The sequence below is a fragment of the Heterocephalus glaber genome, unplaced genomic scaffold, assembly GCF_053883595.1.
Source record: "Heterocephalus glaber isolate CG9 unplaced genomic scaffold, H.glaber_assembly_v1.0 deba00001572, whole genome shotgun sequence".
NCBI classification, from domain to species: Eukaryota; Metazoa; Chordata; class Mammalia; order Rodentia; family Bathyergidae; genus Heterocephalus; species Heterocephalus glaber.
In genome coordinates this window covers 12144877-12172307 of record NW_028258357.1, presented here as the reverse complement: position 1 = coordinate 12172307, position 27431 = coordinate 12144877, and the positions used below count along the sequence as shown (strand labels likewise).

Sequence of the window (27431 nt, the reverse complement as noted above, 5' to 3'; positions counted from 1 at the left end):
TTGTTCTGCATAAAATAAAAAATATTATTGTTTTTATTAACAACAGCTCTGGAAAGCTAAGCCAGGAGGATCACAAGTATGAGCCCAGCCTGGATGACTTAGCAACTTAGTGAGACCCTACCTCAAAGAAAAAAATAATTTAAAAAAATTTTAGTAGTACATGCTTTCAGTACATAATTACGTTCATTGTGGGGAGTTGGTTCATGTATAGAACTCATCTTGATTCTTTTTTCATCCCTGAAAAAGATTTTTTTCAGACAGGATCTCCCTATGCAATGCAGGCTGTCCTTGAACTATGTAGTCCAGGTTGGCTTCAAACCCTAGGTGATCTTTCTGCTTCAGGCACTTGAGTGCTGGGATTACAGGCTTGCACCACCCCACCTGGCTGTGCATGAAAAAAATTTTTTAAAAGGTTAAAGACATAGCTCACATCTTCTTTATCCAGTCTCCAGTTGATGGGCACTTGGGCTGTTTCCAAGCTTTAGCTATTACAAACTGTGCCGCTATAAACACAGGTGCACATATATCTCTGTGGAATGATTCTTTTAATTCTTCTAGGAAAATACCCAGCAGGGGAATAGCTGAGTCAAATGGGATCTCCAGCCCTAGTTCTTTGAGGCATCTCCACACTGATTTCCATAGTGGTCTCACCAGTCTGCACTCCCACCAACAATGGAGAAGGGTTCCTTTCTCCCCACACCCCCACCAGCACTTGTTATTGGTTGATTTCTTGATAGCAGCCATTCTTTCTGGGGTGAGGTGGAATCTCAGTGTTGTTTTCATCTGCATCTCTTGAATGACCAGTGATGCTGAACATTTTTCCATATGTTTCTTTGCTGCTTTTACTTCTTTGTCTGAGATGTCTGTTCATTTCAGATGCCCATTTCTGAATTGGGTCTTTGAATTTGGGGGGTCTGATGTTTTTCAGTTCTTTATATATTCTAGATAGTAGCTCTTTGTCTGAGTTACAGCTGCTAAAATTTTTTTCTCACATTGTAGGTTGTCTGTTAGCTCTGTTGGTGGTTTCTCTTGTAGTGCAGAAGCTTTTTAATAAGATAAGATCCCAGTTGTTGATTCTTTCTGCTAGTTCCCATGCTATTGAGGTTTTGTGTCTTTCCTCCAATGAGGGTGGTTGGCTCCTTTGTCAAAGATGAGGTAGCTGAGTATGTCTGAAGTTGTTTCTGCATCTTTTAATCTATTCCACTGATCCTTGGGTCTGTTTCTTTGCCAGTACCATGCTGTTTTTATCACAGTAGCTTTGTAGTATAGCTTCAAGTTGGGTATTGTGATACCCCCAAACCATGTCTCTGTTGCTCAGAATTGCTTTTGCTATTCTAGGTCTCTTCTGGCTCCAAATGAATTTTTGAATTGTTTTCTCTAGTTCTGTGAAGCATACTGTTGGAATTTCAGTTGGCATTGCATTAAATCTATATAGTAGTTTTGGAAGTATGGCCATTTTCACTATATTGGCTCTTCCTTACAGGAACAAGATGTCTTTCCATTTTCTTATATCCTCCTCAATCTCCTTTTTCAGGGTGCTGTAGTTTTCAGTGTAGAGGTCTTTTGCTTCCTTTGTTAGATTGATTCCTAGATATTTCATTTTTTTGGATGCTGTTGTAAAAGGAATTGTTTCCCTAATTTCTCTCTCAGTGAGTCTGCTATTTGTGTATAAGAAGGCTATTATTTTTTGAGTGTTGACCTTATATCCAGCTACTCTACTGAATCTGTCAATTAAGTCTAGAAGTCTTTTGGTAGAGTTTTTGGGGTCTTCTATGTAAAGTATCATATTGTCAGCAAATAATGACAGTTTAACTTCTTCCTTTCCTATCTTTATTCCTTTTATCTCTTTCTCTTTTCTAATTGTTGTGGCCAATGTTTCCAGAACTATATTGAACAGGAGTGGTGATACTGGGCATCCTTGTCTTGTTCCTGATGTTAGCGTGAAAGTTTTCAGTTTTTGACCATTTAGTATGACGTTGGCTGTTGGTTTTTCATAGATAGCCTTAATCAGGTTGAGATAAAGACCTTCTATTCCAATTTTCTGTAGCATTTTTATCATGAATGGGTGTTGGATTTTGTTAAATGCCTTTTCTGCATCTATTGAGATGATCATATGGTTTTTGTCCTTGACTCTGTTAATATAGTGTATTACATTTATTGATTTATGAATATTGAACCATCCTTGCACCCCTGGGTTAAATCCAACTTGGTCAGGGTGTATGATCTTCATGATGACCCTCTGTATTCTGTTTGCCAGTATCTTGCTGAGGATTTTTGCATCTATGTTCATTAGGGAGATTGGCCTGTAGTTTTTTTATAAAATGGAGTACTACTCAGCCATAAAGAACAAGAAACTAGAGTCATTCATAGCTAAATGGATGCATATTGAGGCCATATTCTTAAGTGAAATAAATAGGACACACATGTGTAAATACCGAATGGTTTCTCTAGTGTGAGAAACTGAGAGTGTAAATAAGGATTAAAAGGATTTATAACTAATAATTGATACTTTGAAATAGGAAAAGGTCCAAAGGGGTAGGGGTGGTGGGAGGAGATGGGGAAAGGAAAGAATGGAAAGGAAAAATTATGAGAAAAGAAAAAAAAAAATGAAACGAAGTATGTAAATAGGGAAGGGTTTAGGGGTGAAGGGTGCACAGGTAACGGGGAAAAAATAAGAACCAAGATACATCATGTACAGGTACAAGCACCCAATGATAAATGTAAATGTATTGTATACCTAAAATGTACCAATAGAAGAATTTAAGCAAAAACAAAATTAATACAATTAATCACTAAATTTATTGTTTCTAATCATGTGAACAATATGTTTGGCCAGTGCAATTTCAAAGAGTACAGATAAAATTCATAAGTAGATATCATAACATCATGGTTCAACATTTAATTCTTCTTAAAAATAAAAAGTAAGGTTTGAAAAAAAAAAAGACATAGCTCAGTGTGAAGACCCTGGGTTCAATCCCCAGTACTACTACATAAATACACACGTATGTACATACATAAGTGAGCATGAATGCTTTTTGATTCAATAGCTACACATGCAGAAATTAATTTAAGGAAATAACTCAGGAAGGATCTACCAGGATGTTAGTAACAGCATTATTTATAACATGGAGCAAACAGAAACAGAGATAATGTCTAACAGTAGGAAGTTAATTAAATTATGACAATTCAGATTATAGAGCATGCACCCATTAAATCAGAGTATTTAATGATGTGGAAAAGATTCCTATTAAATGAAAAATGCAAGCTACAAAACAGCATGCATAACAAGCCCTATTTTATTTATTTAGCTACACTGGGGATTAAACCCACTGCCTCATACATGCTGGGCAAGCACTCTACTACTGAGCTACATTCCTAGTCCTTTTATTTTTATTTCCAAAATATATTAATGCAGAGAAATAAAATGAAGAACACAAAAATGTTAATAATGTTCTCTTGGATAGGGCAATTATTTTCCGATTTGGTCTCTTTTAAAAGTAAGTGAACTACACTCATGATTGGAAAACAATGTCTTTAGAAAAACCACATAGATCCCTAGGCATTGGTTCAGTAGGCATTAGGGCCCTTGCTGAACCATTATTTCCTCTTGGCCAATCAAAAAGTCAGCTTTCTCATTAGGAGTTTTTGTTTGATGAGTAGATCAACAAAATGAAAAATAGCCTCTGACTATTCCAACACTTAATTTCACTACTGCCATTTATCCTACTACTCATTCACAACTAATGAATATCCAAATTCTCTGCTAATTAAATGCTTTTAAATCACTGCCTTGGGGTGAGGGATGTGGAAATTGAACCCTGTGTGAGAGTGCCCTCTGGTGGTTTCACCAATAATGCTTTTTATCGTCTTGCCTTCCCAATGGAAATAACGCCTGGGGGTAGTTTCTTGTGTAGCTGAATCTATTCACTTGACAGGACCATTTCACTTATGCAATTTTTAAATATACTAAAGAAATAAATACATATTTCATAAAAATGTTAGTGATGGGGCCGGGCGTGAAAAAATTCTTTTCATTATTTAGTTTGTATTGATTACCATCAACTTAAATCTGCAATCCAGCTAGACCTAGAGGGGAGCAAGGAAAATACGGAACCCAAAGATCCGCAGTGAGAGTACGGAGACAATGGAATCCTGAGAGCAGATGGGGCGGAGGGCTCTGCAGAGGAATGGGACACAGGCCAGTCAAGCACGCTGGAGTTCTCCAGTCACCTTGGTGATCTTTGTGCAGCTTTTGGTGTCCCTGGCCCCAAAGCGCGCCATGCCCCCCACCCCCATGTTCGCGCTCTCTTCCCCTTCCGGAAGACCGCTCGCTTTGCTTACCGTCCAACCGCTCTTCCGGAAGTGCAGATGAAAAGCTCGGAGCCGTTTGTGTCTGGCCCGGCATCCTCCATGGACAAGGTGGCAGGGCCTGTGTGCTTCACGATGACGTTCTCCTCCTCGAATTTCTCCCTGTAGATGGCTTTGTTGCCAGTGCCACTGTGGCCTTTGAAGTCACCACCCTGGCACATAAATCCTGGAATAATCCGGTGAAAGCAGGAACCCTCAGGACCAAATCCTTTCCCTCCAGCTCTCAGAGCATTAAAGTTTTCTGCTGTCTTTGGAACTTTGTTTGCAAACAGCTAGAAGGAGACGGGGCCTAAAGGCTTATCATGGGCAGCAACGTTGAAGAAGGCGATGTGGAGGCTCGGGCCTCAACAATGGTAACTTCCTAGACGACAACCAGTGGCTGGGCAGCGTCTCCCAGAAAGACGGGGACAAGTACTGGAACCGCTTTGGGGACGATGATTATTTCAGAAACTGGAGTCCCAACACGTCCTTTGACCACTGTCTGCGATGGGCCCTGTGCTTGTCTCCCAGAACCTGAGCTGCCGAAACACAGAAAAGAACGCCACAGTTGAGGAGCCCTGCCTCCCGGCTGAAGGACTGGTTTGGAGCTCCTCACGAGGATGCAGATGGGGTCATCAAGCCCCCAGCTCCGACACGGCCCAAAGCAGGTTTGACGCCAGCATCCTGCCCATCTGCAAGGACTCCCTGGGGTGGATGTTCAGCAAGTTGGGCATGAACTATGACCCCTTGCCGGATCCATGCCGTTTACCTGGATAAATATGAGCCCTGCATCAAGGCTCGCTTCAACCCTTGTATAATGAGGGGCGCACGGCAGCAAGGGCAGTGCTGGGGTGTAGGTAAATGTGGGACGGGCTGACGGCTGCAGGAAACAGGGTGCAGTGAGCCGTGAAGAGGACCAGGAAGCCGAGGGGGATTCGGCAGTGGTGGCTCCGTGGTCCTGCCAGATCGCCTAGAGGGTGAACAGGAGCTGGGACAAAAGGACAAAGAGGGCAAATGAGGGTGCACACCTGGTCCGTGACAGAGGAGAGTGACAAAGATGAAGCCGGGTATGAACCGCAGCACCCACAAAGAAGCGGACACATATTCTGCACACAATTACAAGTCACTTCCTGTTCCTGCATTTGTAGCAAAGCCTCTAAGGCAGCAACATCTCTCATCCACGCTGCTCTCTGTACCTCGCTGAAGGTTTGGCAGACAACTGGTTGTTCCAGAGCGTTCTGGTTTTGTATATGGTTGTGTGGGAGGAAGGGTATTGTTTTGGGTTCTTTTTTGTGTATTGTTTTGGACAAAAGCATGGCTGGTATAATCAGAGCCTCCTTCCTCCTGTGAAATGTTGGCAACAAACATGTGATTTATGTGGAATCCAACAGTGCAGGAACCCTTTGTGATTACCCACATTGGGATTATGACAGCAAGGCTCCCCAGCTGAATGTCTAAGTGCTTTTCTTGTGTCCCGTAGATGTGGAAAACACCACTCTGTCGCTTTTCCTCCTGTCCCTACTTCCCCAGTGTTTATTGAAAAATAATTTTCATGTCTGTCTTAGAAGCTTTCTCTCTAACAGTAAATTTTTCCTACTCTTAAACTGTTGTTCCTAAAATTGATTATTCGACATTAGAGAACACAAACTCAGCATGTTAGATATCTAACAGATATGCAGGGATCAGCAAGCTGTTAAGGACCAAGAACCTTAAAAAGCCATCCAAGAAAAAAAGCTAGGACAGAGAAAAGTCCTGGCCAGAAGAAATCCAAGATTAGGATGAAAGACAAGCCAGGGGGCCAATCAGATTCCAGGAGCCTATGTGGGTCAGGAATCTCAATAAAGGGAGCTTGGGACAAGAAATCCAGGAGCAATTCACTTTCGAATTCTCCCTACTCATCCACAGTAGCTGCCTGTCATCTCTCTTTTCCACCTTCTCCATCTTCAAACTGTCTTTTAATTTAAAAAATTTCATATCCCTGAAAAATAATTAATTTTAAAAATGTCAGCATTTTGGGAGGCTGAAGCTGGAGGATTTCAAGTTCAAGCCTGGCCCAGGGAAACTATCAAGACCCTGTCTCAAAATCAAAAATAAAAACTGGGCTGGGGATGTAGCTCAGTGTGAAGGTTCTGGGTTCAGTCCCCAGTACCTGAAAAATAAAAGTTAGTGTGATGGTGAGAAGAGGCAAAGGATGGGAGAGGTGGTACTGGTGATGGAATATGTGTTTAAGAAAGTGAAAAATGAGCAACCTACGAAAAGTAAAATTCCAGGAACAACAGTGTTAATCTATATTCCCAGTAAAACAAGGTCAAAATTCATTCTTTTTTTTTTTTTTCCAGTACCAGGGATCGAGCTCAGGACCTTGCACTTGCAAGGCAGGCGCGATGCCACTGAGCTAAATCCCCAGCCCCAAAATTCATTCTTCAAAGCATTGGCATCTTAATGTTTCGGCTTGGGCATCCTGGAGTGGAACCATCTGTTTAATAGATCTTTGTACACAGAAGAAAAATTTTGTTATTTTGTTTTTATTCTTACCCTGTCTTGATCTTTGTAAAATTTTGGGACATAAGCATGGGGGAAAAATGAATCATCCCTCAAGGATTTATCATCGGCATACCTGGTTAATATTTCTGCCTATCAAGTTTTTATCAAACTTATGTTGATCCCATTAATATTAATGAAAAAAGTAAACCACTTAAAAACATTACTTTTGGGCAACACAGGGTTGCCATTATCACTTCCTTTATTCTCTCCTATTTGCTGTTCTTCACGTTGTATCGGCCACTTGGGCTGTCAGCTGGATTTTCTTTACTAAAAGAACTAAATAATACATTAAGGGAGAACTTATTTTGCATACCTGTTTTTCAAACATCACAAATATTTTTTTGTTGTTGTTTTTTGGGTTTTTTTTGGTACCAGGGATCGAACTTGGGCCCTTGCGTGTGCGCGGCAGGCGCCGGAACCACTGAGCTAAATCATCCCCGGCCCTAACATCACAAATATTTTACAAGTTTGAATAAAGCACATTCCCATCTTCTTAAAAGATTCCTCACCTGCTAAACAGAAATCACAGGCACAGCAGTGTGTGGGACGCTGTGTAAGTGGATCGACCTGTTAACACCACCCCACCATGGGCATGGTGGCACATTTTAGTCAGGGCTAGCTACAATCATGCACATGTGTTCTGATCCTAACATAATTTTTGAAACACCCAGAAAAAGAAAAAGAATCACAACTTACCTAATATCCTAGAAAACCTCTAGGACACTGTCCTGGGTGAAAGGAAGCCACCAACTTGTAATGCGCTGAAGGGCTGTGGAGCTGACAGCTCAGACGCTGGCGCCTCCATTTGCGAGGTAGGGCTCTGTCAGGCAGCCTCCCTGATAGTGAGGGTGATGTCCCTTCAAGGGTTAGCATGAAATGTAGTACTGTGCAGAAAGTGAAAAAGTAACAAATTCATTGCCTAGAAGCCAATGCAAACACTGCAACATCTATTTCCTGTGTAAACTGCGTAAGTTTATTCCTTTTTGGCTGCCCTTGAACTCACTATGTAGCCCAAGCTGGCCTTGAACTAGCAGTGATCCTCCTGCCTCAGCCACCTAAGTATTGGGATTACAGGCATGCACCACCATGCCCAGTTTATAAATTTATTCTTCGGCCAGGGATTTAGCTCAGTGACACCGCCGCCTGCCTCGCAAGCACAAGGTCCGGAGTTTGATCCGCAGTACCAAAAAAAAAAAAAAAATTATTCTTAAAGGCAATTTAAAAATCTCTTCAGAGCCAGAGATTTAGTTCAGTAGTTCTGCCGTTTGCGTTCCAAGTGTTAGGACCCGAGTTCGATCCCCGTTACCAAAAAAAAAAAAAAAAAAAAAAAAAACCAGTATAAACTATAAAAATCCCTTCAGAAGTATGCACATTTTATTAATCATTTATGCTAATAATGATGTTGGGCTGATATTAAAATACCTGGTCATACCAGACAGGTTACAGACTTTAATATCTCAAAGGGAAATAAGATGAAATAGTTTTACCTGGGGCGCAGATAGTTCGGGGCTGAGTGGGAGTATTCGGGGCCGAGAGGCCAGGCAGGATTCCCAAGGTGAGAGTCCTGGGCACAGGCATCCTATGCCGGAGAGCAGCGGGCGCTGGGGCAGGGAAGCGGGGCCGGACCAGACCTGGGGAGCCCAGCAGGGGCAGAGAGAGGCAATGGAAGCCAAGGGTGGCTGAAGGAGCCGGAGCGCGGAGAGGCCAAGCCGGGCTCAGAAGGTGGCCGAGTGCTGGCCAGAGCCCGAGCTGGGCCCGGGGACAGAGTGCGTCTGCTGGCAGGCAGGCAGGCAGGGACAGGTGCGAAGCAGAAGTGAAGGGAGCCGGGTTTCCCCACCGTTTGAGGGCCGGGCCTGAGCGTCCTGGAGACCACGCAGAGACAGGAGACCCAGGACGACGGGACGAAGAACGGGTGACTGCAGGACCTGACGCGGGCCTGCACCTTAGTGACTGGCGGCCGGCCGAGCAAGCCAGACTCGCTCGAGGTGAGCTCGTCCCGGCTCACTGTTCAGCCAGCGTCCTACCTCACTCGGCGACGGCCCCGGAGTGGGGCGCCGTCCGAGTCCCAGCACCTCCCCTTAGGGCCCGGATGAGAGCGGTCTCGGGTTAGGGAGCTGAGGCTTTCAGCACCTAGTCCCACAAGCGAGGCCTCCTGCAGTTTAGGAGGTGAAGGTCCCCAAATGTAAACCGTAAAGCCTTTGTCCCCGAGGCCCGGAGGCAGTGGGGACCTGAGGGGTGTCCTCGGGTCTTGGGTCTTGCCCTGCAGGGAGACTGGACGGTGACCCCTTCCTCTCTTCACTTCCTGATTCGTGAGCTGGGCAGGTTCGCGCCACCACACGCTGCCACCCTAATGTGCGGCCTGGGCAGGGGCCGCTCCATCTCGGGCTGGGACTGCAAACCCGAGCCCAAACAAACACTTTTGCTTATTAAAAAAAAAGTTTCACTGAAAAATGAATGTCAAATCCAGATTTAATAAAGAAATAAATACACAATCTCATATATGAAAAGACATTTTATTACTTTACTATTACCACAGCATCAGAGTGTATTTTCTCCAATGGCAAAGGAGGCACAAGATAACATTTCTCCGATTCTTCCAAGAACCTCAATATCATCTGTCTTTTGGAGGATTCAGTTTCATACGACGTCTGTGATACCTTGAAAAAAGATATTTGAGATACGATTCTTTTAATCAATTAATTACTCTTGCTGGGTGTGGTGGTGCATGCCTGTTATCCTAGCACCCGGGAGGGAGAGGCAGGAGGATCGCCATGAGGTCCAGGCCAGCCTGGGCTATACACAATGAGACCTTGTCTCAAAAAAAAAAAGTTAATTACCCCCGATAAAAAATCTTAAATGTTTGTATTTTGCTGTTTTTATTAGAACTATTTGAAAAATCAATTAAATTTTATCTATTTTTTCAAGGTAATTTTATAAATATACTATTGAAATATTTCACACATTTTTTAACATTAGTCACACTCTCCCATTATGGAAACTTTTTTTTTTTTTAACATTCCTGGGGATTGAACCTAGTTCCTTCACACTGAGGTACATCCTCAGCCTTTAAGAAAAAAAAATTTTTTTTTTTTTGAGACAAGATCTCACCAAATTACTAAATTGCTTAGGATAGTCTTAAACTCTTCAGCCCTCCCCCCCTCAGCCTCCCACAGTGATGGGATTACAGGCATGTAGCACTCAGTCCTACAAGAACTGTTTTCTATTAATTAAGCACTTTGGAAAATCCTTCAGCTCTTGGGGATAATTTCAAAATAAGCTGAATTACTGATTTTTAATTAAAAACTAATAAATAATTATAGCTGTGTGTGGTGGCACACAACTGTCATCTCAGCACTCCAGGAAACTGAGGCAGGAGGATTACAAATTCGAGCCCAGCCTGGTTAATTTAGCAAGACTCTGTCTCAAAATAAAAGGAATGAAAAGGGTAAGGGATGTGGCCCTGGGTTTAATCCCAGCATCACAAAAACAACAACAAAAAGGCTTAATGACTTGTCTTCATAGCAAAGAAATGCCACATCATAAACATAACCATGCATCATTGAAATTCTTTTTTTTAAGGTTAAAAATCTTATTTTTGAGAAAATTTTTACTGCACATTTCCAAAGAGAGTCACAAAAGGAAGCAAAAATGTTGTCCTCCCCCCATCCTAAAAATAAATAAGGGGAAAACTTTTTTTAAAATCACGACACTTAGAAGTTTAGCACCAGCATCCAAAATGAACAAAAAAGGAAGAAAACCATTTACTACATAACAATTTCAGATTTCTTTGGTTGGGGTACTCCCCATGTAGAATTAATATTTCTTCTTTCAATTACCAAAACAGTAAAAACCAGGAAAAAAATATAAACCTAGTGGTAGCTGAAACTGGGGAGGATGCTCTCCTATATCCTGTGCAGGCATTCCTGGGCTCCCAGATGGCTAGAAATATTTTCTGACATCTTCCTCTTGCAGTTGTTAGTTTCTCAAAGACTAATGGTAAACATTCCAATGTTCAAATCTTGTTTAGTCTTCCACTTTATTGCTTAGATGTGTCTTTGGTGTTGGTAAGGTTTGCTTTATTTTTGAATAGTTATTCTTTAGGTCACCCTGCTGGTGGTGAAGGGGCCCAGGGACCCGGTGTCACTCAGCGCCGGGTTCTCAGCTGGTGCTTCACCTGCCCTGGTCTCTTTGCCATCTTGCGAAGGAGTGTTAGGAGGGTGGGGCCGACGTCGGTAGTTGTAGGGGCACAGGTAGCCGCGGCGAGCAGCTGGCTGGTTTGGACCACTGGTCGCTTGTTGATTCTTTGTCCTCAGCCTCTCGGGTGAGGAGGCCCTCTGCGGTACCGTGGGCGGTAGGTCGGGTTCCGATGCACCAGGCCCTGAAGCTGAGCTCCCTCGGGGGGACTCCGTCCTTCAGCTCCCCATCTGCTGGGCTGGGGAAAGGCCTGGGGGGCGGCGGCCAAAGCTCTGTCCCACGTGGTAGGGCGGGAAGCGCCGCTGCCGCTACGCTATCCACTACCGAGGGTAAAACTGGGGTTGGCGCAGCTGGCCCGGGGCCCCCGAGAACTGCCCATCAGCCGCGCGGGGCTCAAATCCTTCACTGCTGCCGCTCCCTGCCTCTTCCTCCTCCCCAGCGTAGCTGCGGGGCGGCGCCGGGGGCCCGCCGGCTGTAGCAGCATAGCTACTCCCTTCCACCGGGACTCTGTCGGGCCGGTCACGTTGGCTGCTTCAGCACCCTTTTCTCTTTCAACCACACCAAACTCCAGTTTCTCCGTCTCCCACGCTGCGCAGATACTTGCGGGGGTTCTTTTTTTTTTTGGTACCGGGGATCGAACTCGGGCCCTTGCGCTTGCGCAGCAGGCGACGACGGAACCACTGGGCTAAATCCCTGGCCCAGGGTTATTCTTCTTGATGGCAGTCTGATGGACAAATACATCTTCTTTGGTGTCATTTTGATTTATAAACCCATATCCATTTCTGACGTTGAACCATTTAACGGTGCCAAGGGACTTTGGTGGCGAGAACTTTCTTCTCCGCATCTTCGCCGCCGGCCGGGGCCAGCAGGGGCCAGCAGGGGCCAGCAGGGGCCGGGGGTGCCGGCGGGGGCGCGGCAGCGCCGGTGGAGCCGGGGGCCTGGCCCGCCTCGCTCATGCCACTGCTCGCTCGGGCACTCAGTGGCGGTTGGCGGTGGCGTTGTCGCTGGGGACGAAGTTCACGGGGCGGCTCTAGTCCGGCTGCGCGCGCTCTGCTCGGCGCGATCTTACTCATCATTGAAATTTTAATAAGGGATATTTTCCTCTGAACAGAAACCTCTTAAACTATAATTCATGTTTTAATAAAAAGAGAAGCCAGGTGTGGTGGTGCTGGACTGTAATCCCAGCAAGGCTGAGGCAGGAGGATCACCATAAATTCCAGGCCACCCTAGGGTACATAGTGAGTTCAAGGCCATCCTGAACTACATAGGGAGACTTTGTCTAAAAAAACAAAGCCAAAGGGCCAGGGATTTAGCTCAGTGGTCCTGCCACCTGCCTCACAAGTGCAAGGACGTGAGTTTGATCCCAGGTACCAAAAAGTAAATAAATAAATAAATAAATTTAAAAATTTAAAAAGGGGGGTGGGGGATAAGGGTGTAGCTCAGTGCAAAGGCTCTTTGTTCAATCCCCAGTACCTAAATAGATACATAAAGAAAAAGGGGTGGGGAGACAGCTCAGTGGTAGGGCACCTCTGGGTTTGATCCCCAGTACCAGGAGGGAAGAACAAAAACAAAGAACTTATGTTATAAAATGTGAGCACTTCCAAACAGAAGGGTAATTGTATGTCTATAGGAACAAAGAATAATATATATTGCCCAGTTATTTGCTGAACCCCAATTTTTTTTTTTTTTGAGAAAGGATCTTGCTACTTAGTCCAGGCTGGCCTCAAACTCACAGTGATTCTCCTGCCTCAGCCTTCTGAGTGCTGGGATTACAGGCGTATATCACCATGCTCAGTTTGAACTCCAATTTTTCACATTAAAGAAACGGATAAATGGGTAAGAACAGAATCAATTATTTATCAGAAGGAACAAAAGCAACACACTAAATGTCTACCATCAAAGAATTTTCAAGAACTCATGCAAAACTCATTGAAAGCTTTAGTTAAATTCTCTCATTAAAATGAAAGAAATAGGCCAGGCCTGGTGGCATACACCTGTAATCCCAGCACTTGGGAGGCTGAGGCAGGAGGATCACCATGAATTTGAGGCCAACCTGGGCTACACAGTGAGTTCAAGGTCAATCTGGACTACATTAATGAGACCCTGTCTCAAAAAACCACAATAATAATAATAAGAATAAAGGAAAAAATGAACTATTTCATTTTAATTACAGTATACGTGGATTTAAAAGTATAATAAAAAGAAAAGAAAAAAATGAGAAAAAAGCATAATATAGTATGTGCTCTTGCATGGGGTTCATTTCCCCATGCACAATACCTTTTCAGAAGCTGTTAATGCAAGAAAAGTTGCGTTCCTTTACAGTGTGTAGTGGGCAATGAAGACAGAAAATAAGACTTACAGCCCATGAGGGTACCAACGATGCTTGGTCGTGAAGAACATTTTACTAAGTTGTTCTATCATGGGTCCTTGCTCAAGGCATTCACTTTTTTCTTCTAATCTGGTTTTCAGCACATGATCATGTGTTTCTTCAATATTATGGACAGGGTCTGGTTGAGGGATGGGCTACAAAATAATCAGTAACAAACAAGAAGAAAATATAAAAATGTTAGCCAGGATTTGACTGAGTTGACAATAAAACGAGCACCACTCAGCATCTCACTCAGCACTTCGGGGAGATAAGTTATCAGAACAGTTCACACCGCTGTATGATTTAGCAGAGTCAGAAATGTTTTTCTTGTCACAACAAAGTTTTGCTTTCTTTTCTAATAATAAAATTCTTATTCAAAATTATTTTTTCCCAATAATAAAGCAGTTGTTACTTCTGTTTCTATTTCCCAAAGTATAAATGAGGCCCATTATTTCTTCTGGCATAAAAGTTTACAGTTTGTCTTATGTATCACGAAGGTGAGATTCACTGGGCTCGGTGTGGATCCCTTGTCTAGCACATGCACCAGCAATGTAAAAAACAAACAAACAAAAGAATTACAGAATACAACATTTCTTATATTCTATAGAAACAAAAAGGTTTTCACTGTTTTCATTCTGGGTAACAGAAATGCTATCAAATAATGCTTTATGGTAAATTTGAGTAGTTTTCCTCCCAAAGACATTAATTAGTAAAAAATTTCATCTCCCCAAATATGTGATACAACATATTCCCATCAGCAACAGTGGCTCACTAAAGCCTTTACGACTCACTGACCTGAAGAGCCAAGTCATCTACTTTATTTATTTATTTTTTGGTACCAGGGATTAAACTCGGGACCTTGCGCTTGCAAGGCGTGCCGCAGCACCACTGAGCACCCCCAGCCCACCTACTTTAAATATAAATAATACTAATGTGCCAGGTGTGTTGGCGCATGCCTGTAATCCCAGCACTTGGGAGGCTGAGGCAGGAGGGTTGCCACAAGTTCGAGGCCAACCTGGGTTACATAGTGAGCTCAAAGGCAGCCTGAACTATATAGCGAGAGACCCTCTGGCTCAAAAGAAAAAAAAGTAAATAGAATGTATGTCACAATAATTATAACATTCAATGTTACATAATGTTGTAATAATGAAAAAGACATATCAATAATGTAACAACTATAACACTGCCTTGCTTTACAAATAACCAACATATTATAGTACAATGAAAACTTAACTTTACAACCAGATATGAAGCCTTCAAATATAGATGTCTTCTTTATGTTTATATACCCTTACTGAAAACTACAACACTTGACCACTATATTAAATATCACATTATACCTACTTTCATGAAAAGATGACTTCTTAAAAAGGCAATGTGTAGCTGGGGATTTAGCTCAGTGGTGCCGCCACCTGCCTCACAAGCACAAGGGCCTGAGTTCCATCCCCAGTACCAAAAAAAAAAAAAAAAAAAAAGCAATGTGTAAACCAGGTGTGCTGGCACATACCTGCTGCCATCCCAGCACTTGGGAGGCCGAGGCAGGAAGATGGCTGAAAGTTCAAGATAAGCCTAGGCTATACAGTAAGTTTGAGGCCAGCCTGGAGTATATAACGAGACCCTGGCTCAAATAAAAGGCAATGCACGTGCGTACAGAGGTGGCACAACTGAATACGTACTTCAGAAATCGGGCCAGGGATTTAGCTCAGTGGTTCCGCCGCCTGCCTCAAAAGCACAAGGTCCTGAGTTCGATCCCCAGTACCAAAAAAAAAAAAGAAATGCAAAGTGATAGAGATCAATGAGAAGTGGAAAGGAAATAAAGTGACAGTCCTATCACAGACAGAGTAATTCTGCTAGGGGTAAGGAACATGAGTAAGCAGTTCTTGGCAGTACACACCTGTAATCTAACTACTCGGGAGGCTGAGGCTGGAGGATCACAAGTTGGAGACCAGCCTATGCAATTTAGTGAGACTATTTCAAAATAAAAACTAAAAGGGGATGGGACAGAGCTCAGTGGTATGCTGCTCTTGAGTTTGATCCCCTGTACCCACTCCATTAAAAAAAAAAAAAGAAAAACAAGTAATGGAATGTAGGCAATTGCTTCTCAGCCTTTTGGCGAAGATCAAGTAGAATTTAGGCAAGAACACATAAGATTTAGAAATAAATCTCAAGAAACAAAATGATTAAAGGTCTTCAAAGTTATATTAATAAGGAAGCACTTACTTATTAGTGATGTAATACTCCCTCCTATGGTAGGAGAGAATAGGAGGAAGGTGTGTGCACATGCATTTGTGTGCACACACGTGTGTGGTACTAGGGATTAAGCCCAGGGCCTTTTGCACACTGTGCAAGTGCTCCACACAACACTGCAGCCCAGCCCAAGGAGGAAACACAATGAAACGGTTAACATATTGACTCTGCCACTTGGCAGTTCCATGGTCTTGGGCAAGTAAAACTCTTAATTTCCCTTTCTGTAAAATCAGTGGAGTCATAAGAGTTTGAAGTTTAAATAAAATGATATATACAGTAGTATGCTTTGCTGTCCCAAGTACAGTTTAATAAGTGGTAGGTAGTTATTGATACTTCTTTTAAAACCACAAACAGGGATGGGGTGTAGCTCAGTAGCGCCACACCTACCTGGCAAGCACAAGGTCCTGAGTTCCATCCCCAGTACCACTAAATACATAAATAAATAAATAAAACCACAAACAGAAAAAGTGATATAAATTAAAGAGGAAGTGCTCCTTAGATATTTAAAGTAATCTTAAAAGACTATCTCTTGATAAAGTGAAATAATAGTATCTTTGCAAATTACTATTACATCCCTGAGAGGTGCTAAGGAAACATGGAATCTGAGCTGTGAAAACTGTCAGAATCAAATGGAGTCACTTGTGTCAAGCCCTAACAAATAAGAAGCAAAGAAGAGGAGGCAGAAGATGAAGAAGTACTAGTAGTAGTAAATACAGTGGGGAGGTTCTGAAAGAGGGCTTCTTATGCGTATTTTACCAGATAACATGAACACAAGAGCCTGCCAGCAACTGCAACCTTGCACAATGCCGCTGCAATCTTACACAAGTTACATCACGTGAACATCTGCCCAACAACTGCTCCCTTACTGGTCCCTGTAGCCGTTCTGCCTTTAGAAACGCCCCTTTGGCTCCAGTTCTGAACATGCAGTTTACCATGGCACTCATATCCTCACTGCAATCCTCTGCTATCCCAAACTCTGTCTCTGGAGAATCTATCCCTATTGTTACTTAGGTTTTCATACTTGTTGGTAAAAATCAAACGTCTAAAACAATACAAAAGCCAAGCATGGTAGCACACACTTATAATCAGCACTTTGCGAGGCTAAGGCAGGAGGACCCGCAAGTTTAAACCCAGCCCAGGCAATTAGCATGACCTTGTCAAGATAAAAAATAAAGAAAGGCTCTGGAGGAAGGAGCTGAGTAGGGCAGAGGAGGTGAGCCAATCCCAGCGCCCAGGAGGTGGCTCCCAGGCCACCATTCCACCACTCCCAGGGCAGATTAAGTGAGCCGCAGCCACATGGGCGCCAGCAGCACCGCCGCCCCCCCCCCACCCCGGAAATGAGAAGACACATAAACAAGTCTCAAAAACAGACTTCCAGATCACCTACAGCAACCCCAAAGGGAAACAAGATGGAACAATCTGATATTCAACCACCTGGACTCCCTGAACTGGCAACAAAAGAGGATCTAGAAAAAATGAAATCAGAAATAATTTCTCACATAACAGCAGAGATTGTGCCCATAGTGCAAGACATGATTAATAAATCTAGAGAGGGCACAGATAAAAAAACAGAGGAACTGAGGAACATGATGGAATCCCAACATAAACAAATGGAATCCATAAAACAGATGCAAATAGATTTCCAGGAGATTAAAAACTCCATTGAAAATCTACGCAGCAGAATGAAGCAATGTGAGGACAGAATTTCAGGTACAGAAGATAAGAGTGCAATTAGTGACCAGGAAAAGAAAAATTGCTTTAAAATTGTAAGGGACCACCAGAAATCAATCCAGCAGCTGCTAGACAATGCAAAGAAGAATAACATAAGACTGACTGGAGTCAATGAAGAAAGAGGAGAGAGTGCAGATGACATAAAAAAACTGTTCACAGAAGTGACAACAGAAAACTTCCCAAGGAGGGGAAAAGAACTTGACATACAGATAAGTGAGGCATATAGGACTCCAAATAGCCTTGATCAAAAAAAATCTACACATAGGCATATAATAGTTAGAATTCCAGAAATCCAACAGAAGAACAAAATTCTATAAGCAGTGAGAGAAAAGAAACAAATCACATACAAAGGACAGCCCATCAGAATCACAGCAGACTTCTCAATGCAAACCCTCAGGGCAGGAAGAGCTTGGAGTAATGTATTTCAAGCCCTAAAGGAAAACAGCCTCCAACCCAGATTGATGTACCCTGCAAAACTATCTTTCAAAATTGATGAAGAAATAAGACACTTTCATGATAAAGAACACCTCAGGAACTTCATGAATACCAAACCGGCACTTCAAAAAATTTTAGACAATATCCTAAGAAAAGACAATGAGGATCACAACACCAGGAAGCCCAGCAGAATGAATCCCTTGGGCGTGACAAATTAAACACAAATGGGGAGAATCCAACAAAAAGAAAAAGTCATGACAAGGCTTTAAAAACTTTTAACTTCATCTCCCTAATGAGTGTATAATTCCATCTTGTTATTGTACTGATTAGTATTTTTCTGATTCTAGTGTTACACACCTTTCCTTGTGCTGTACTGGCTATTTATCATCTTCTTGTGTCTACTTTTTAATTGGGTTGTCTATTAATGAGTTATAACAGTTCTTTATATATTCTGGTCATAGTTTATATGCATTGTAAATATGGTCTGTTTAAGGACTACTTTTCATTTTAACCATGTCATTTAAAGTTCTAAATTTTGATGGAATCTCATTTATCAATTTTTTTCTTTTATACATCATGTTTTTTTATATCCTAGGAAATTCTTGCCCACCCTAAATTCATAAACATTTTCCCTTATAATTTCTTCTTAAAGTTTTATAGTTTTAGTCTTTCATATTTAGGTCCATAGATCCTTTCAAGTTATTTTTATGTATAGAAATAAAGGGTTGAGGTTAAGTTTTTATATACGGATATCAAGTATTCTAGTGCCATTTGCTGAAAACACTATCTTTTCCTCTGCTCTTGAATTGAGTTTATGTTCTATAAAACGTTAATGTTAAATAATCTTTCAAAACTCGGTGGACCACATATGTGTGGTTCTATTTCCAGATTCTCTGTTTTATTCCATTGATCTATATCTTTCCTTACACCAACACTGCCTTGATTACTGCAGTTTTAGAGGAAGTCTTAAAATTAGGTAATAAACGTCTTCCAACACTGTTTTCTTTTTCTTTTTACTTTTGTAGGTCCTTTGTACCCCTACATAACTTTTAAATTTCAATATCCAATTCTTCATTTATAGCAAGTATACCTAGAGCTGAATTTTTATGTATACCTTGTGTTTTCTAATCCTGACAAATTCAAATACAAGTTCTAGGGGCTCCTAGAGCTCTCTTAGTATTTTCTCTGTAGATGATCATTTCATCTACATATAAAGATTTTACTTCTACCTTGCCAATCCTATCCTAACTGCGTCATTTTATTGCCAGACTATTTTGGTTTGGGCCTAGGTTTCAAAGTTTAATGGACAGATGAAGACTAAGCATATCTACCCTTGTTCCCCACCTTAAGGAGAAAGCATTGTATGTTCTCCATTCATATAAGGCATTTTTGCTGAAGTATGGAGTACATGTCTTTGATCTGTTGAGAAGGTTCTGTTCTACTTCTAGTCTCCTGATAGCTTTCACCATGAACAGCTGTAGAATTTAATCCAATACTTTTTCTCCAATTAGTGACAGGATCATATGGCTTTTTCCTTTCCTCGGTTAAAATGATGACTTTAGGGGGTGGATCTTCCAATGCTGAACCAACACTGCCATCCCTATATTAAACCACTTTCTACATACTGCCAAAATAAAAAAAAATTTTTTTTGAAGAAAACAGCTCTGACTTTTTGAAAATAGAATGTTTTTTATTTGAGGTTTATGTAATTTTTCCTCATATTGAGATTCAGATTATGTGCTTCTGACTGGAATACTATACTGCATCAGTAATAATGTGTACTTCTTAGGATTTCGTATCCAGAAGCACATGATATACACAGTTATGTTAAACAGATCAATTTAAATGTCAAAAGATTGGTATATTAAATGTAAGATTTGCTGCTGTTACTGTTAATACATTTTACATGAGAGTCATCAAAATGTTATATTTAAACTGAATTTCTGGAATTTAATAGTTATGGGTATTTCTATAAAGTCATTGCATATTTTTAATGTTGAATTTATAGTGTACTTTAAAAAGTGAATTAATTTCTTATACTTTTTCTTATTCTCATTCCTCAGATTATTAGGATGTACTGTAATCTATTTATAGAACTAATGAATGACTAGATAATAACCATTTAATTGAAGCAAAGAACAAATTTTACAGTATGGAGTAGATTGGAGAACTGTAGCTGGAAAGATATGTTATTTTTCCCTTTTAAAGCATAAATGTCATTCTGTGTGTACAACTAAAGCTGTCTTGTGTCTAGAAAAAAAAAAAAGATAAAAAATAAAACAGGGCTGGGGGTGTAGCTTAGTGTGAAGGCCTAAATAAAATCAATCAAGAAGTTATTTTCAAGCGTAATAAATGTCCACTGTCTCTCCCTGCCCCCAAGCGGGCTTGACTCTAATTCGGCACACACTCTTTTTCTCTTAAATGTTTCCAGGTGCAAAGATAAAAGACACTGGAATTAACAGCTTCTTTGAAGTCCATACCAAAAGCCCCTGGCAGATTCAGACCTTTTTTCTCTATAGTACTCCTTGGTCAAACTTCAAAGCAAGGGTAGGTAAATGTTTCAGTACAATGAAAAATAAAAAATATGGACTGTCAATTTTATTCAACACTCAGACTATCAACTTGAACTTCCCTTTAAGAATTTTAAAATTTGACTTTTCAAATTCCCATTAAAACATCTACTAAAAAGACATACTAACTTCGGGGCCGGGGATTTAGCTCAGTGGTTTTGCCACCTGCTGCGCAAGTGCAAGGACCCAAGTTCCATCCCTGGTACAAAAAAAAAAGAAAAGAAAAAGACATACTAACTTCTTTACATTTTTCCTCTAAATCATTTATTTTTGCCCCTGGTATAATATCCTTATTTTCCTAAATGAAAAACCCTAAATTCTAGAAAAACATTTTAGAATTTTAGTACTTTAAAAAAACACACATCTGGCAGAAGGAAGAAGAGGATCTTTTTCCTTTCAGCACATTTAGATTCAACACTGTTGAAGCGCATGATAGGGTAGTAAGCCTGTCTTCAAGGAAGAGTGGGAAGAATGGAGGAGAAATGACAGAAAAAAAGAATGGATGATGTGGTTTGATGACACAAGTTCCAAAGCTGGAGGGAGAAATAATCTGGATATGACCCTGAGGAACTACTGTGTCTAGTGTTAAAAAGAAAATGGGAGAGAACGCAGCAATGACTGGAAAGATCTCGGGGGAAGCAGTGTCCCCAAGGCACAGTCAGATCTCCATCAGCGTCGGAAGTGAAGGTGACATTCTGGAAAGGTTAAGGTTGTGAGAGAATCTGTCAAGGACAGTAAGTTCTAAAATTATAGTGAGAAAGTTTTGTTGCTCTTTTTCAAGTGGGAAAGTTTTGAGAGTTGGGAAGGATGGAAGAGTCAGATTCACAGACATAAAAAGCCAAATGGGGATGAGTCTGGATGTTAAAAATACGACCTAATGGCCTTGGGCTTCTTGGAATAACTGCTACCAGAGAGACAGAGCAGGTAGCCAGACACACAAGGTAACAACAGGAGACAACAGTGAGCTGGAGGGTTGACAGCACAAAGGCCAGTGACTTAGGCCCATTTTTGTACACTTTACCCAAAGAAATAAAACAAAAGAGGCCCTTGATTAGTGTCCACGAATCGGAGTTGGACACGCAGCAGAAAGACAAAGGGCTGAAAACAGTAAAGAGTGGGCACATGCTCAGTGGCAAGACGCTTGCCCAGCAGGTATGAAGTCCTGGGTTCAATTCCCAGCACCCCCAAAAAGCAGCAAACTGAATAAAAACTAGCAAAAGGACAATAATCTATCCAAATCAACAAGCACACTGGCCCTAGTGATTTGTAAAAATAGGTCTCACTAAATGCATCATTATCTAGTTGTTTTCTCCTCAAAAAGCAAATCAATCAGAGCCGGGCATGTTGGCACATGCCTGCAATCCCAGCACTGACGAGGCTGAGACAGGAGGATCACAGGTTCAAGGTCAGCCTTCGCTAAATGACAAGTTCAAGGCTGGCCTGAACTACACTTAAGAGCCCATATCAAAAAAAAAAAAGGAGGGCTGGGGATTTAGCTCAGTGGTTTCACCACCTACTGTGCAAGCACAAGGACCCAAGTTCAATCCCTGGTACCAAAAAAAAAAAGGAAAGAATCAAAACAGTAAAATAAAAACACCAAAACAAGAAATAACCAAATAAATAATTCTCTTTATATACTGTAAGGAAGTACAGTATGAATATTTTTAACAGCAAATTAAAATTTTTTTCATACATACTCTTGTGTGTTCATATGGAATGTCCACTGAAGGGTGGTAGCATACTATTGTCCTGCCATCAGATGTCAAGGCAAGCTCTACTTTGCTAAAAAAGAATGTTTTAGACATAGAGTTATATTACATTCAAGGTGGAATGATTATTCTTAGGGCTAAAATTAATTCATCACAAATTGCTAAAAAGAATATTCTTTATTACTGGGTTAGAAGAAATTTTCAGTGAATGGTATGAACCCTGACAGAAAACTGTGAAAACTAATTAACTTTTCCAAAAACCAAAAGGATGCTTCAGGATGAAAAGATAGCATTTCTAACAGCATGTCATAAATTAAGTAGTCTCTGAAACACAATAATAATGAGTTTTATTTAAAATGTTTATAATCCTAAACTGGGTCAAAATAAGATCATTGAAATCATTTTTAAAAACAAAATTACAGAAAGATAATCAGAAAAGTAAGCAGAAGGAAAAATTAAATCATTTCAGATACAGCTAAGACTATTATTTTTTCCACTGAATTTTAATACATACCAATTATAGTCATCTGGAAGAGAAGAATACGTAGATTTACAACAAACACAAGATAAAGCTCCATCTGCAAAAACCCAAGACAGGGAAATAAATTTAGTTCATTTAATTTTTTTTTTTTTTTTGAGACAGTCTCACTGTGTAGACCAGGCTGACCTTGAACTCACTATGTAGCCCAGGTTGGCTTTGAACCTGTGGCAATCCTCCTGCCTCAGCCTCCCAAGTGCTGGGATTACAGGCATGCACCACACACCACCACACCCAGCTAGATTGTTAATTTGAGCATATACTCTCACATCAATTTAAAGCTAGTTTACTCATTTAACCAACATTTACTGTTCCATAGGAAACAGGTCTCCATGATGTGGCAGGGATTCAATAGCAAATACAAGTGAGTCCTGCCTTCAGAAGGGACCAGAAGAAGGGACTCCAACACAGCAGGCTCGCCTGGGTAGGATGGGGCGGCACAGGGCAGAGAGCGGCACATGCGCAGGCCTGGCCAGCGCAGAGGGTAACCACGGTGCCCCAAGGAGCAAAGCAATGAGGCACAGTGCTAAAAGGTTGGATACAGCACTCCTCCAGGGGAAACGACAGGTAGAACAGATTCACAAAGAAAGTCTGGTGGCTCCTCAGTTCACAAGCTTGATTCTTTCCACGATTTGGCTCACAAACTGAATTGGATGAAAACTGAATCAAACTTCCCCCTAAGATCAATATTGAACCTGAACTTTGAACTTGATTCAGTTCTTGTCCAATTCAGCTTGTGACCAGAACTGTGGAAAGACTTAAATTTGTGAATTGAGGTACGATGTATTGGGGTATTCTGACCTTTCCAAGAATGGGATGTAAATGGGCATTCTGAGGTACACAATTTATAAAGAGTGTTAAGTGATAAAACACAAAATTAACTTTTTTTCCTTTTTTTTTGGTGCCAGGGATCAAACTCGGGACCTTGCGCTTGCGAGGCAGGCGGTGGATCCACTGAGCTAAATCCCCAGTCCTTTTTTTCCTTTTTAACTGTATTTTCCTTTTTTAAAAAAACTTACAATTCAAGGGCCATAATTACTTTCAATGTTTGCAAAAGGTCCATTTATGTTAAAAATTTTTTAAATGTACTTTTCAATACAAAGGAAAAAATTTAGAGATAGCTCATTATAGTTAAAAGTAAATCCTAGGCCAGGCGTGGTGGTGCATACCTGTGATCCCAGCATTTGGGAGGCTGAGGCAGGAGGATTGCCATTGAGTTCATCATTGAGTATTAGCATGACTGAGTGATAGTGGGTAATTTTCCTCTATAACCGCAATTAGCTCTTAGTTAACTTGATATTCTGACAATCATTCCAATCCATTCATTTCAGGGCAAGAAACACATTTATCCCTTGTGATGTATAAGAAGTACTTGGGATATGAAAACAGATATAATATAAAAGTAGTAAGAAATCCAGTAAGAAAAGGTAGTAATTTTCAGTTGGGGGCTGAGGAATGGGTTTTCAGATTTTGTGTGAAACCAATTAGGCCTGGCTACTCATCACCCTTGGGCTGGGTTCCTGTCAGCATGAATCCAAGGCTAAGTAGCAAGGGGCCTTTCTTCCACTTCTCATCAATAAAAACGCTTCTAGATAATCAAAAGTTGACTGTAATTTTGTTCTGACTCTTAGTTTATAGCTAAAGTCTCTTAGCAATCTCCTGCTGTATATACTTAATTCTAGGTTGATTTTATTTTGAACGTGTTAAATGTTATAAACTCAGCCTGGCGTGGTGGCCCACACCTGTAATCCCAGCAGGAGGACTGCTGTGAGTTCCAGGCCATCCTGAGCTACACAGTGAGACCCTGTCTCAAAAAAACAAACAACAAAAAAAGAAAGAAAGAAAGAGAAAGAACAGACTTTATAGAGGGAAAGAAAAGTGAAATAGTTGGCTGAGAATAAGATTTTTACATTCTATTTACTTATATGGGTCCATTGTTTGACCATCAAACATATTAATAGCCTTTCAAGAAAGTATGAGACAGTTCATTAGAATTACATTTATTTTTTTAAATGGCTAGGTACATAGGGAAAAAAAAAGAAAATACATCAAAATATTACCAATGATTATCTTTGGAAGATGGGACTGTGAATTTATCCTTTATTTGCAAACTTTAAGTACTAAAACATAACAATTGGCCAGGTATGGTGGCGCACTGTGGGAGGCTGAGGCAGGAGGACCACAAGTTTGAGCCCAGCCTGAGCTACACAGCAACTTAGAGAGATCTTGTCTCAAAATAAAAAATAAAAATAAAAAAATAAGAAAGGGCTGTAGATATAGCTCAGTGCAAAGGACCTGGGTTCAATCCCCAGTACTTAAAAAAAAAAAAAAAAAAAGGAACAGGTATAAATACACTAAGTATAAATGTTTCAAATGAGAGAAAGTTACCATTTCCCAGTTCTTCACCTAAATTCTACTTATGATTTACACAAGCAGTCAGTGTTTAGTCTAGATCTTTTAGTCTTGATTTATGCAATCTGCAGTATCTATAGATTATATTTTAATGCACAAAAAGGATATATGATAAGATAGTTTTCTGAATGCTTTTTTTTCTCTTATATTTGGTGATATTTCTGTGTTGGTAAGACATTTAGTTAAAATGTGGCATAATTTATTTAGTCCCCTTTTTATAGATATTTAGGTTTTCTCCCTTTTCATTATTGCAAAAACTCCTGCAAATAAAAGGCATATGCAATAACTAAATGTTTTATATTTTTCTTTTTTAGGTTTTGGTACTGGGGATTGAACTCAGGACCTTTCGCTTGCCAGGCAGGCGCGGCGCCACTGAGCTACATCCCCAGGGTACTTTATTCCATAATATCTGAAAATATTTAAAACTCTTTTTAAACATTAAAAATAACCTCACTTACTTTGGATTGGAAATAAATGCTTCAAGATAGCTCTCTTTGATATCGCCCATTTTACTGCTGCTGCCGCTGCCATGATATATAGATAAGCTTATCAGGGGGAAACCACCTTTACAATCTGCTTCTAGGGACACCAATTTTCATTCCTGCTTAAGAAATAAAGAAAAATCAGCACTTGCTACGACAAATTTAAACAGTAGGAGAATACGATAGAAATTACTACCTAGCACTGCAGTCCCTTGAAGCAAGCCTTTTAAAAACTATGCATTTCCACAAAATTTAACAATAGGCCAAAGAGGAACAATATCAAAAGATGAGATGAGAAATCCCAGAACTATGTTCATTACTGTTTCTTCTAAACACAAATTACTCAGCAGCCAGTGGGTTTTTCTACTTAATGAGTACCAGTAAACATGTAATTAATATTAGAAACACTCACACATGGTACACAAAGCATCTCCCCTCTAAAGCTACTGTGTCTGTGTACAACCTCCCAGTACTACACACAAGATCTTATTGCATCACTTACAGTAGTATTGTTTCTGATTAAATGAAATATTACACAAGGCTTATCCTTGACAGATTAAGTACTTTCATAGAGGAACAGGTAAATTTCACCACCTTATATGTGTATAAACTTTTCAACTTTGCCAGGTGCTTTCGTCATTATTTCATTATAGGCGCGTAATAGTCACGTGATGTATTCTTCTTTTTTGAATCATAAAAAAACTGAAAGTACGAAAGTAAGAATTTAAAGAACTTGCTTCCAAGGGCGTTAGAATTGGTCACTTACAAACTGGGAAACTTTAGACAAATCATTAAATAACCCTCCATTTCTTCAGAGGTAAAATGGGGAAAACTAATACAACTTCTATTTGCTGTTGAGAATAAATGACATATGACTATCACATCTTGTTTTTAACTGGCCGCAAAGACTATGCATGCCTTTCCCCAACCAGATAGTGATGAAAAGGAATCTGGACACAGGACTTTTTATATGCTCGGCTATTCACGCTCACTCCTGATACTTGTCAGTACTTCAGCACAGCTGTCCCAGAGTTCCTAGTAGTACATTATTTACAATTTATGGCCCTCTTTCCTATACATGATGCACTCTTTCATGAAGTCTGCGAAATAGATATCTTCATCTCACAGACTGGGTACACCACTGCTTAGTAGATGGCACGGGTAGGACACAAACTCACGTCTTAGGACGACAAACCCAAGAAAAAAACATTCTGGGGGATATTAGGTTCCTTTTACCCAAGGGCAGCACACCCAGCCGAGGGTCAAACTTTTCATCCCAGGGAGCAAATTTCAGGGGCAAATGCCCTGGCACAGAATTCAATGCCAAGAAAAAAGGTACAGAGGGTCTGAAGTATTAGCAACAGACTCCTGGAAGCAAAAAGACCTAGTATTCAGGAACAGGTCCTAAAGGCTTCAACCTGGAAGGGTCCCGGGAGCCACAAGGTCAATCAGCTCAGCGGGACAGCCTCCTCGGCCCGAGTATGCGCGACACCACGTGCCAGTCCTTCGGCAGCACGGAAGGAGCCTGGAGATGACAGCAGCTCCGTTCTGCAGCCAACGACTGGAGGAAGACCTCACCAATTGCATTGAAGCTGCTGGTCCTGCCCGGCTTCTAATATCTCCCCCACACTGAGAAGGCAGCGGTTACCTTAACAGCTACTCACAGCTGGACCGCCATCTTGCCCACATCCGGGTCCTCCGAGGCACCTTCCCGCGCGCTTTTCCGGCGCCGCGAGGCACCCTGGGAAGTGTAGTCTCCGCGGGAGAGCAGCAGACGCAGAGACAGGGCAGGGCGCTCCTGTCTCCCGCCTGTGGTTGCAGCTGCTTGGCCTCATCACTGTCCCGCACACACAC

General features: G+C 41.1%; 1 protein-coding gene and 1 pseudogene across 6 annotated transcripts; both read right to left on the bottom strand.

Annotated features, from left to right (window-relative positions):
- On the bottom strand, positions 1 to 27431 carry Mrpl42 (mitochondrial ribosomal protein L42). Of its 6 annotated transcripts, none has more exons than XR_015443539.1 (7): positions 27226 to 27431; positions 25554 to 25696; positions 22660 to 22723; positions 22134 to 22218; positions 13445 to 13608; positions 7588 to 7775; positions 1 to 5335 (listed from the first exon to the last, which is right to left on the bottom strand). XR_015443539.1 is itself a non-coding variant. In XM_013072300.3 (7 exons), the coding sequence occupies exons 3-7, from the start codon at positions 25624 to 25626 to the stop codon at positions 9503 to 9505; spliced, it is 432 nt and encodes a 143-aa protein (XP_012927754.1). In that variant the 5' UTR covers positions 25627 to 25696; positions 26172 to 26279; positions 27226 to 27265; the 3' UTR covers positions 9386 to 9502. The 6 variants fall into 6 exon arrangements, 4 of the variants coding, with proteins under 4 accessions (XP_012927754.1, XP_004845022.1, XP_004845024.1 ...); XR_015443540.1 differs by having other exon boundaries at positions 1 to 4886; XM_013072300.3 differs by lacking the exons at positions 1 to 5335; positions 7588 to 7775 and adding exons at positions 9386 to 9548; positions 26172 to 26279 and having other exon boundaries at positions 27226 to 27265.
- On the bottom strand, positions 10629 to 11786 carry LOC106009395 (Y-box-binding protein 3 pseudogene; annotated as a pseudogene).

Excerpts from the sequence above, each read along its gene's own strand:
- Mrpl42 (XM_004844965.4), bottom strand. The coding sequence starts at position 25,626 with ATGGCAGCGGCAGCAGCAGTAAAATGGGCGATATCAAAGAGAGCTATC. Across the intron at positions 22,219-22,659 it reads CTTCCAGATGACTATAATTG|CAAAGTAGAGCTTGCCTTGA; the intron begins GTATGTATTAAA and ends ATTCTTTTTTAG. Across the intron at positions 9,549-13,444 it reads CGTTGGTACCCTCATGGGCT|GTATCACAGACGTCGTATGA; the intron begins GTAAGTCTTATT and ends TCTTTTTTCAAG.